This window comes from Peromyscus leucopus, chromosome 12 (assembly GCF_004664715.2).
Source record: "Peromyscus leucopus breed LL Stock chromosome 12, UCI_PerLeu_2.1, whole genome shotgun sequence".
Lineage (NCBI taxonomy): Eukaryota > Metazoa > Chordata > Mammalia > Rodentia > Cricetidae > Peromyscus > Peromyscus leucopus.
Window position 1 is genome coordinate 52000933 of NC_051073.1, and position 11877 is coordinate 52012809.

Here is an 11877-nt window from a genome sequence, read left to right on the forward strand (position 1 = left end):
AGAAGTTCACCGGTCCAAGGAATGCGCCATTCTCACATACAAAATCTCTTAAACCAACTTGAAAATACTGGCATTTGGAGGAATGATTGCCCTTTAAGGAGGAGGCATAGGGGTTGCCAAGAGGTAAAACCTGGGACTCACTACTACACGCTGATCTAATAGAGAGGGTGGACCCAATCACATCCCAACACAGGTATAACTATCCCAGGGACGTGGCCAGGCTGGCTGCCATGTTCGATGTGGTACAGCTGAGAGACAACAAGGGCCTACGCACTGCATGAAGGAAAGACAAAACCAAGAAGCAGCATTACCCTAACATTTTCAATGTTTCCATGAAAACGTATTTCTACAGTTTCTTTGATTTAGTTTTTGGAGTATAAGTTTTAGCCTCTCCACGAGATGGCTAACGTCAGAAGGCAAGAGCAAGGCAAAAGAAGTCTTCTGATGAAAAAAACTAGCCTCCACTGCAGTTCAGCATAATGCTGATCAGTGTCGGGACTGCTGCAGACACCTCACCTCCCAACCCCAGATTTTAGATCTCTCAGACTTTTGAAATCACACCGCTGTGGGAATCCTGCCCTCCACTCAGACAGGGAGTGACCACTGGCATCTCAGAGGTGTTCTAACAAAAATAAAAACTTAACTCCTGAAGAAATATAAGACTTATAAAAACCCAAAGTCGATTAAAAACATAAAAATGGATTTATTTCATCTATGCTCAACATATTTAACAAATTCACTGTAGAAATAAGTATACATAGAGAAATCTAAAATTTTTCACTTCATTAGAATTTAACTGTGGACGTCTGAGAGGAACAGAGCACATTCAGTGATTCTGTAGGATCAATAAATAGAACAAAATGAGTTGATCAATGACTCTCACTTAGGTGGCAGACATAATTTTGTGTATTTCCAGAAATTACAAAGTTATCTGTGGAGATGTTTTATAAAGTCATGTCAAAAGGTTGGACAACATGAAACTTATGACCAAATTTGACTGCATTTTCTTCCATTACTTCAACAAAAGTTTTACCTAGATATTACCAAAAACCATTTAAGTTTCCTCCCCAAATCATGTGGCTTTAATCATCAACACTGTTAAGTACCCAGATTGTTAAACCAAGTAGGAGTGCAGTGCAAACTATTTCTCATCTGAGTCCTTGTATGAAGTGATCTCTCACACACAAATGCATTATTATGTCTTCAATTAGAGCCACATGTGAGCAGGAGTCCAATTATCGACCTCTCTCTTCAGATGGTCACAGAAGGCTGAGAGTCAGACAACATTCCAGTCCTGTACTCTCAGCACAAGACCCCTGACAATGCAATGCTATCTCTGGACAGAGCTGAGCTGCTGACAACCAGCCAAAACAAACTCAAAGTCTTAACGGCCTTTAGGACTTAGGCTGCAATCGCAGACGGAGCACCTCAGCTGGGTGGAGGAGTCCACCCCTAGGCCCGGCTACGTGGAGGCGGACGTGGAAGGACTGTTTATGCTCAGGAACTCAAGGCCAGTCTGGATGACACAGCAAGATCCCTATCTCAGAAACAACACAAAACTGGAGTTTCTCCACGGCATATAACCTTTGTTCCAATAAAGCAAGCCTGCCCTTCAGAACTCAAGTGCCACCATGATGTAAGGATGTATGTGTGAAAGACAGCCACTAAGAGAAGGTGGGAGGGAGTCATCAATGGCCATATAGAATGAAATTGGCAAACTGGATCTTCCAAGGACAAAGAAAACTCTAAATATTAATGCTTAAAAGCAATTCAGAAAAGTCTCTTTTTCCTTGGTAACTTATCTGTTGTGCTGTTCATGCGCTAAGTAATGCATCTGTGATGTTCTCTTCTCCCCCAGGAACACTGTGGGGAGGAAACACGGGTTTGCTTTGTTCACCAGGACGGGGTGATTTTCAAGGGCAGTGGAAGCGGAGGGAGGGGTCTGGTGAAAACAGCTGACTAAGCACAGGCAACCTCCTTTCCACTGTGCCTGTAGACAGGCATTCAGCAGTATCTGCTCTGACCAGGCCTGGGAGGCTTCATTAGGATAATGTTTTCAACAGAATAGAGCAACAATTGAAAGCTAAGAGTTTAAATGGTTTTAAAAAATTCAGTACATATAATTTTTTCTTAGTTTTAAGTTCTCAAGATTTAATATATGCTTTAAAATCGTTACTAACTCAATGGGTTAAAAAACATCTACAGAAGAACCCTTTTCCTCCTAGTGGGTTGCCTTGTCCAACCTGGATATTAAGTTTCTGTCTAGTTTACTGTAACTCGTCACGCCATGTTTGGTTGAGGTCCCTGGGAAGCCTGCTCTTTTGTTCTAGTAATGGAGAAGTGGATCTGGAGGAGAGGTGGAGGAGGGGTGCTGGGAAGAGTGGAGGGAGGGGAAACTGTGATTGGGATGTAATGTATGAGAGAATTTAAAAAAAAAACCCACCTCCTGTTTTCCCATGCTCTAGAGCAAGAGTTCTCAACCTGTGGGTCACAAACAGCCTTTCACAGGGGTCATCTAAGACCATTGGAAAACACAGATATTTACATTATAGTTCATAACAGTAGAAAAATTACAGTTATGAAGTAGAAATGAAAATAATTCTATGGCTGGGGTCACCAGTTAGGGTTGCATTAGGAAGGCTGAGAGCCACTGCTCTAGAGAAAGTCTCAATTTTCCACCTGCAGATGGCAGTCCTACTGTTCATTTTTAATTGAGACAAGACTATATTATTTATCATGTACAACATGATATATGTATTTATATATATGATAGACATCTCCAATAGCAAGGACCAGTCTATACTTTAAAACCCGTTCTCACACGCACTCTCACTCATAAACTCACTGATATACATAGAGAATGTATTTTGTGAAGCACCATTTCATACCTACAAGAAAAATAATGAATTCATTTCCTTAAAATTATGAAGGATAAAATGCAATTTACAATGCAACATTTAATATAATCAGTAAATTAAAATACTGAGACAGCTTAAAACTCCATTTAGAAATATCTGAGAAGACTCAAATGTGTCTTCTAAAGACAATATTCTAAACACAATATGAGCAGTTCTAATATTTAAGTGATTGTAAATTAATCTGTTTCAAGACCAAATAAATAGAATGAAGGGAGAATATATTCAATCAACTCAACTGGTGAAACACTGGTCACTAACTGACCCTAGGAAAAGCCACAGTACAACTGCTGTTCTTTGGACTAACGCAAAACCCAAGTACTAAGTGGAAAGCATTCCTGTATTCTATCTTAGCTTTGTACTCTTAAGGCTCATTGTCTAAGGAAGACTTTTGCTTTACATGATCTTGGCACATTAAAGGATAATGAGGCTCTCTGAAGAACAAGACATGAAATTTGGGTAGTTTATTAAAAATTATAATTAAGAAACAAGTGCCTGTAACAGAGCTCAGGAATCAAACACTTCATGTATTTTCTATCTGCTTGACTTATGGAATTTAACTCATTACCAATTTATCACTTGCCGCAGCACAGAACTGTTAGCTGTTGACATCAACCAAGTGATGAATTGTGTTTTTTCAAGTTGCTTTTACTTTTGGATTTGCAACTCAGCCATCTCAACTATCTGTTTTACAACCTAGCGACAACTGAGTTTGCAATCTCAGCTCCTTCCTACCATCCAGCATGTGCCAAGATCTCCTTAACTTCTGGTTGATTAGTACTTAGGGAATAAAAGATTACAAATCAAACTTGGAAAGGTAAATTGTTTAAATGATTAAAGAAAGCACATCACTCAGAAATGAAAGATGATTGTTTTGACAACCCCAGTGTATGCATCCTCTCTGACATGACTTCCTTATAATCAGAAGCTAAATGAAAAATGGCTATCCAAAACAAAGACACACACCCACGCAAGTTCTCTCAATGCACATGTATACACACAAGAACAGTTGTCGCATCAACTCGAAGCCCCACGTTCAGTCTCTCTGGATTTAAACAGCTGAGCTGCAATCGTGCCCTAAGATATGGCTTATGTTGTGAGCGGGTCTGTTTGAGGACTGCTTGGAGGAGTCAGAAGCAGAGGAGTTTGCTATGGTGAGCAAAGGTGACATCGCGGAGCCATCAGGAAGAGCCGTTGCTATTTCCGGAAACAATGATGTCATATTAAAATTGGATAGGTGAGAGTTGGCCATGTGCATTGGCGGCATCTCAGGGAGAAGAGGAAAGCTTGGCTGCGCAAAGCCAACGGGTCTGGGAGGAGATAAAATGGATCCAAATCGGTTGTTTAAACTTCCACTGTTTACTTTCTCTGTGCTAGGATTGGAGAACATTTGATTAGAAAAATAAGGGATTGAAATGTCATTGGACAGAGTAGGGTGAGCAGGGGAATAGGGGGGATAAAAGGAGGGGAGAGTGTTTTGGGGATCTACTGGGATGAGAGCTGGAGTTCGTGTAGCACTAGGCTGGGTAACCTGTGGAATGAAGGAAGTATTCGCATTTATTGGTGGATTCATGCCACCCTCAGGAATAAAAGGGAAGCCAAAATTTTGTGACAGCGTATGCTGGTCAGGACCTGAATTATCATTAGGTACTTGTGGACTATCAGGCATGAAACGGACAATACTCCCTCTCTTTTCTGCAGCAGGTTGCTGACGTCCAAGAATCATGCTGCCGCTAGTAGAGAGAGGAAGATGAGGAAGACTTGGATCAAAGACATTGCTGTGCCTTTGATTTCCAGAACGATTCCTTTCAGGTTGGCGGATTTTGGAACCACCGCTGTCTTGCAGGGGATGTCTTGACCTATGGACAACTGAAGAGTTAGCCTGACGTACAGGAGGCCCTTGGTCAGCATTCCCATGAGACACAGACGGGTGTGGCAAAGTTGGCCTTGCAACCCCATGCATGTTGGATGTGACAGGAGGGTTCATGTGGCCCTTGGTCCCATGACTGTCAGTAATCCTCATGGGATTAGACTTCTGTACAGAAACATTGGGACTTGTGTTTCGACCTTGAATATCTCCTGAGGAAGAGGAACTTGAAAAGGGAATATTCAAAGTGCTGTTCCTGGTGTTAATTGTACCTAAAGACATGTCACAACTCTCCCTATTCTGACTTTCACTCTCTCTCCTAATATGAACACTCTCACGAGCTGGGGGACAATTATATTCAATTGTTGAAGATGGACCACATTGTGTATTCCTTGAGTGTTCTGAGAGTGACCTTTGGCTCCCAAGGACCTGATCACCAAGGTGAGGAGCAAGTAAACTTTGCATGAAACTCTGGTGACATGTATTCTCATTGTCCCTTGGTGGGACAGTATTTCCTGTTGGGATGCTCTGAACTGGTGGATAAGATAATCTCTTTTGTCGGTCGATTGGTGGTGGGCCAGTGTTTTGACTGATTCGAAAAGCCTGGGACTGCATGCTTCTCAGTGATGGCACAGGGTTACCTATTTCATTATTTCTTGAAGATTGTACTTCAAAATTACTCTGGGGCTGCTGGCTGGCTCCAGCTGGTTTGAATGTCTGACAATCAGGAAGGGGGACGGGATGGTCCATGCGACCCTGCATATTATGAAGTGCCAAGCTTTTATTCCTGGGAACATCAAGATAGCTTCTCATTTCCAGCTGCTCTGAAACCCTGGAGCCCTGAATCGACATGCCCATTCTCTGCTCTGAAGTAGATGACGACTTCCCAATGAGTGCTTCAGCAGAGTAACTGGACACTCGGTTTCTCTCTGGCCTGTGTGGGGCACAGGTCATGTCTGAAGACCTAGTCACAATACTGGGTTGGGACACCATTTGCTGCTCTAAGCCTCTTGACGGCAAAAGCCTCTGCATTGGATTATGTCCGGATACATGGTCAGAAGAAACCGCTGAACCTTGCTGTCTGCTTCCAACATCCTGTTGCTGGTGCAGAATATCTTGATTGAGATGGTTCTGGGCATGGCTATGGTGACCCCGGTTAGTTGAAGAGTTTTCACAACTCTTCTCCGGCTGGGAACTTGCAAAGTGTTGCTGCATCTGTTGCTGCATCTGTTGATGGTGAGGATGTGGCTGACTACTCTTGGGTCTCGACTGATCAGTCCCATGGTGTTTTGGTTGTAAGGACAGCTGAGAGGCAGGAGTACCCTGAACGAGATTTCTCTTCTTCTGCATCTGAACTTCCTGTTGTAGAGTTCTCTGTTGGTGCACAATATGGGGCTGGGAGTGGACAGCACTGTCTGCATGAGGCACATGATGCTGTAGCTGATACAAGTGATGCCTCTCTCTTAACTGTCCTGCTTGCTGCTGCTGTTGCTGCTGCTGTTGCTGCTGCTGCTGTTGCTGCTGCTGCTTGATGTAGAGATGGTTAGTATGAAGGTGAGACACCCCTTGAGATGGTACATGCTGCTGCAGGGCCTGCAGATGTTGACTTGCCTGAGTTTGCTGCTGTTGCTCAGCAACAGGAGGCTGAGAACTACATGGAACTTCCGTCTGCCTCAATGCAGGTGCCACAAAGTTGTTACCAGGAGGGAATAGACGGGTAAGGCCGTCACCATGCGCTGGGTTGCTAGCAGGTACAACTGAGTTTGAAGAGTTGGTGGGGATCTGACTCACCATCATTTGAGTTTGATCAGGAATGCTGTCTGGAGTCCGGCTCATCAGGGGCATACTTTCAAGCCTGAGAGGGGCTGGCTGACAATGCTTTTGGCGTTTGGCTGAAGACAGTAAAAGGTCATCTTGTACAGTGCGCTTTGCAGAATCTTTACGGCTTTCGTGACTAGGCTTTGGAAGGGGTTCTTGAAGCTGTGGATTTGGTATGGCGCTAGTCATGCTATTCAGCTGTTCCTGGGAATATTCTGTCATCAGAGGTGGCACAGGAGGCTGGCTGCCATAAGAACTGGATGCAACAGTCATATTGACGGTCACAGGAATAGATGTTTGCTCGGAAGGTTGGGATAACCCTGTGCAGCTGACCAGAGGATGGTTGATACTGCTCTGATGGATAAGATTATTCACACTTAAACTGGTAAGACTTGGTGGCTGAGAGGCCGACACCTGTAAGGAGGCATTTGATGTTTTAATTCCCAGAGAACAGCTAGGCTTTTCGAGAGGCCTATCAACTGTGACTTCCACTGAATCCTGAGAGTTAAATTCATTTGGTGTTGCATCTGCCTGTCCTGTGCAAGGCTCCTTATGGACCTGTGGTTTAAAAGGCTGCTCTCCCTCTAAAGAGGTTTCAGAAGGCTTGGAAGTAACCTCCCTCATCTCAGCCTGTGTGCCAACCCTTCCCTTCTCAATGTTCTCCTGGTCCAAAATAGCTCTTGCTGCAAGGGCTACGATGTCAGTTTGCTCTGCAAAGGTGCAACTGTCACATGCGTTAGTTGTTGTGCTGCTGGTCACATCTTCCCGAGCTGTTTCAGGAAGCATGGATGCAACCGAGAAACTGCGGCTACTGCCAGAGCTGGTTGACATGGGAGAGTCAGCCTGCCTGCTGGGGAGCAAAGAGCCATTAATAGCCTCTTGATCGGGGAGGCAGGGGCGGTGCTGTGCTGGGTCTCTGTCATCGCTCAGCAGTAACAGTTCCTGCTTGGGATGCAACTCGACATTAGAGTCACCCAGCTTAGAGTCTTCTGGAGAAAAATCAGGGTGATCCATCTGGACAGAAAGAGACGATTTCTGAAGGTCTTTCTCTTTAGTAAGATCGGACAGCAACATAGTCAGACCCTGCCCCTTTAAAGGCCCTGGGGTTTGCATGGTGTCCAGTGCATCCTGCTGAACTGGGCAAGGTTCGGCCACAGTTTCTACCTCAGAAATACAGTCAGTGCTCGAAGTGCTTGTAGTGGACGACATACCAGAAACCTGAGAAACCACAATCTGGGATTCAATAGGAGACGGAATCAACACATTGGTTGTGGTACAGGATTTTGCAGCACTGGACAATGCTACAGCAGTTGGTGGTGTGCCCTGAGATGTCTCTTGCAAGATGGGAGTAGGATCTTTGGATTTTGCTGGGTCCACTGCAGACTGTTCATTTGTTTCAGATTCTTGGGAGGATGAGCTACAGTCTTCTGCTGACTTAGATCTGGACACAGACTCAGGGGCTACTGAGTCAGAATTCAGAATGGCCAGTGGAGCGGAACTGCTAACACTCTTGGCCTGGGACACGGCAGCAGACGCTAGGCTGACAGGGAGGCTGTCAAGCAGTCCATCACTACACGACAGTTCTGCTGAGCTGTCTGTTCTGGGGCCATCTAGCTTGCCCACATCTCTGACTGAATTCAGGGGACATGCTGGCTTGTTAGCTGCATGTTTCTTGGCACCTGGCTTCTTGTTCAGTCTTTTGGATTTCATGGTAGGGGGCAAACAAGTGACGGGGTTTGTGGAGGAGGCTGTTGTTAGACTGTAAGTACTGGCTAGTGTGGCTGAATTTTCTGTTGTCACGGGAGGTGCTACAGTAGTTGCTAGGGGAACACCGTTAGCAGGACTGGTTTGACTGTTTGCAGGCGTCTGAGGATTAGCAGACTGGCTAATAGACAACTGTACACAGCTCTGGCCAGCCATCTGGGATATGCTCTGATTGAGGCTGGCTAGAGCCCCAAATGTGTTCAGGGCAACATTGGTATTTGGATCTTCGCTGGTGGTGGGTTGAATAATTTGCATAGGGGTTTGATTTGTAGTTCCTGATGAAGACATAACAGGCTGCAAAGCAAAGAGCTGTCCATTTAAAGAAATGGTTTGAGGCTGCTGTTGGTTTGACATGGTAACAGAAAAGGTTTGGGTTGAATTAGACATGGATAAAGATGAAGGTCTTGGTAATATGTGGACAAGATGCTTCCCCCCAAAAGTCTGTGGGGCTGGCACATTTTGCACGGAATTATGAGACCCTATTATAGCACTGGCCCCATTAACAGGAAGTCGAACAGGGCCAGGATGGGGAGCAGAGAGGAGTGGCAATGGGTTCTGATTGGCTGTCTGTATGATGACAATCTGCTGACCTACTGCTTGGCTGGGAACCTCCGCCCTCATCATTGCTGGGCATGGGGTCGTGCTGGGTGGCTGAAGAATGATAACGTTTTGGTTACCTGGAGCCGCAGTGACAGCTGACCCAACTGGCTGAGCCATCTGAATCACTTGCATTGCTGAGTTCAAGGGAAGGATATTTTTTGGAGGCTGAGATTTAACTTGTGGCTGGGCAGTTGGTGGCTGCATAGGTAAGGGTGGACATGAAGGCAAAGTTACCATGACGTGTTCAGCTGGTGGTCCATCTGCTGGAAGGGAAGTGTTTAAGGTGATGCCTGTAGCCACATGCTTGTGGTGGCTCGGGGTAGGGCTGGTACCAGACTCACTCAGTACTGGAGTCACAGCAGAAGACGGTGTCTGGCTCAAAGGCTGGATAGTGTTTCCGGCCAGATGCAAAGTAGTCCATGTTGTCTGTGTGTTTCCAGCTGAAGAGATTCGGGTAAGGCTAGTGATGTTTTTCAAATCTGAAGCACTAACACTTGAAGAAGGCAAAGAACAAGAGAGGGTCCAACCACTGTCCAAAGGATTTGCAGAGAGACTGCTCACCGGGAGGGTGGTCTTCACTACACCGGCATGAGCTGGGGCCACCACTGTTGTCGTATTCGTTGAGTCTGCTGTCTTGCTAATGCTCCCCGGGGAAGAGTCACCCACACATCTGGGAGGCTCGGAGCATGCTGTGGAGGTAACTGACACAGCAAGGGTGTCTTGCAAGGCTTCACTGAAGTCCTGCACGCCCGGGCCAGATTTGGTTTCATGATGGACGTTAGAGGCAGCTGCTGAGTTGCCGGAGGAGATGCTTGTGACACACGCAACTGTTTTCTTTGATGATTTAGGGCTCTCTTGCCCGTTGTTATTTTCTGGAGCATTTTGATCATTTAGGCATGCGTGCAAGGAACGATGCTGGTGAGGGTCAGGGCCAACTGCAACGGTGATCAGTGAGCCGCCAGTGGCACCAAGCACACCTGGTTGGCTTTCGGAAGTAGAAAGTTCGAGAATATTTTGAGCAGAAATGGCAGCGGGAAGACAAAGGGGAACAGGCTGGTTGGCAGCCAGTGCAGACACTGTAGTCTGATGCCACGGCTTGTTTTCAGAAGGGTAAACTCCAGAAATAGACACAGGAGTCACAAGCTTGCAGGTCCTCTGCACTGGCAGCACGTTGGCGGTTTGCCTCTGCAAGCTGTGACCGACATTAAAGGTGATTCCCTGAACGGCTGTCCCCTGGCTGTTTCCCCCAGGCTGGCTCCCGCTGGAATACACAATGATGTTTTTTTGGACCTGGTCACTCGGAATAACAACCGACACCTTTGAGTTCTTCAGATTTCCTTTCCAGTGGATTGTGGGGTCATCATATAAGCATATGTCATTTGCTTTCAATAATTCAATATATCGGCCATTTTCTTTTTGAATTTCTTCCAGTTGTTTCCGTAGCTTTTTAATTTCTTCAGCTAAAATATTAGAAATGAAGATGTAAAAATATTGGTGAATGTCAGTGATTATAACAACAAAAATATACGTGCTAAGCCACTGAATTCCAATTCTAGCCTTCAGATGCCTCAGCAGGGCCATGAGCTTTCTGGTGCTGTAAGGTTCTCTTCCCAGAGTGACACCCCAAGCCTCCTTTATATTCCTTTAAACTATAGACCTTTACAGGCCAGCCACTGAGAATCTCCTGTGGTTACAAGTCTCAACATTCCCAATCCCAAACTTCCCAGGAACACAGCTAACAGATGAAACGGAGTAAGACAAACTGATTCCTGGTAACATGCTTTGGATAAGCTAAAAGCTCTTTGCTCGGGACTCCGAGTTTAGAGTTACCACAACTGACAGGCCTCTTAAACTGTATGGTACAGAATGCTAAGGTGTAGCCCTTAGCATTTGAGCTGAGCAGTCTCTGGCTCAAATCCATCAACTTGTGGGACAGTCTTCAAAGCAGCCTGACATAGTAGCCTATGGGTGATCAGGACATACTAGATAGATATCCTCACACTACCCAATGAGGACACTTGTTTTATTATCAAGGCTGATTGGTGTAATTCTTAATTCTGATAATGTCCCATCTGATTGACAAAACCAGGTTAAAACCATGCTAAACACTACCATCCCTTTTGGCAAATAGCTTTGGAATTGGACCAATTTTCAGAATCGAAATGAAATGAATTGTACCTATTATAATCTTAGTATTGATTATATCAGTCTTGGACCTTGTGTGCTTAATTATCTTAATTTTTTCCTCCTCTTGTTTACAGTCAATCCAGCCTCAGACAGTCCTGTGGCAATCTTAACTTCATGTAGTTCAAAGTCAGCAAGAACAGAATCCTTAAATTCTTGTAGCCCAAAGTAGCCAGACTAACTAGATGTCCAACTGCTAGATGACCTGAGGGTCTTATCTCTTGAGGAAGAAATATGAAGTAGGCAGGTAGATATTAGAAGGCTTGGAGGTCATTGGGATGAGCCGCTCCCTCATAATCAGCAGCTTTTAAACCAAGAATCAGAACTGCAGGGCTCCAATTACTGGTCAAAGAAATGGGATGTACGGCTTATCTCTAGTCCTAGGTGAAGATGTGACATTATGAACTGACTAGAGGGTCACTACCATATTATAATATTATATATATTGTATATAATCATGTTATATATTTATATTATATTATATTATATTATATTATATTATATTATATTACTCTGTGTGTGTGTGTGTATGTGTGTGTGTGTGTGTAAACTACTATTTACTACTACTAGTATATTATTGCCCCCCTCATTTGGAATCTATTAAAATGGGCCTGTTAATCTCCTGGACAGGAGTATGTTCTCAAGGTAAAGCTTCTCCTACAGACTTTATTACGAAGCCTGCCTGAGATACATATGGGCAGAGTGGTCTCTTTGATATTGTCTATCCTT

The 11877-nt window shown here is 44.7% G+C and overlaps 1 protein-coding gene across 2 annotated transcripts in view; it reads right to left on the minus strand.

Annotated features, from left to right (window-relative positions):
• Positions 1-3796: 3796 nt before the first annotated feature.
• Usf3 (upstream transcription factor family member 3) overlaps positions 3797-11877 on the minus strand; it is a 62120-nt gene continuing 54039 nt past the window's right edge. For both annotated transcript variants that reach the window (XM_028872086.2, XM_028872087.2), the window contains exon 7: positions 3797-10424. In XM_028872086.2, coding sequence (XP_028727919.1) covers positions 3967-10424 — 6458 coding nt within the window. In that variant the 3' untranslated portion in view covers positions 3797-3966. The remainder of the gene's footprint in view (positions 10425-11877) is intronic.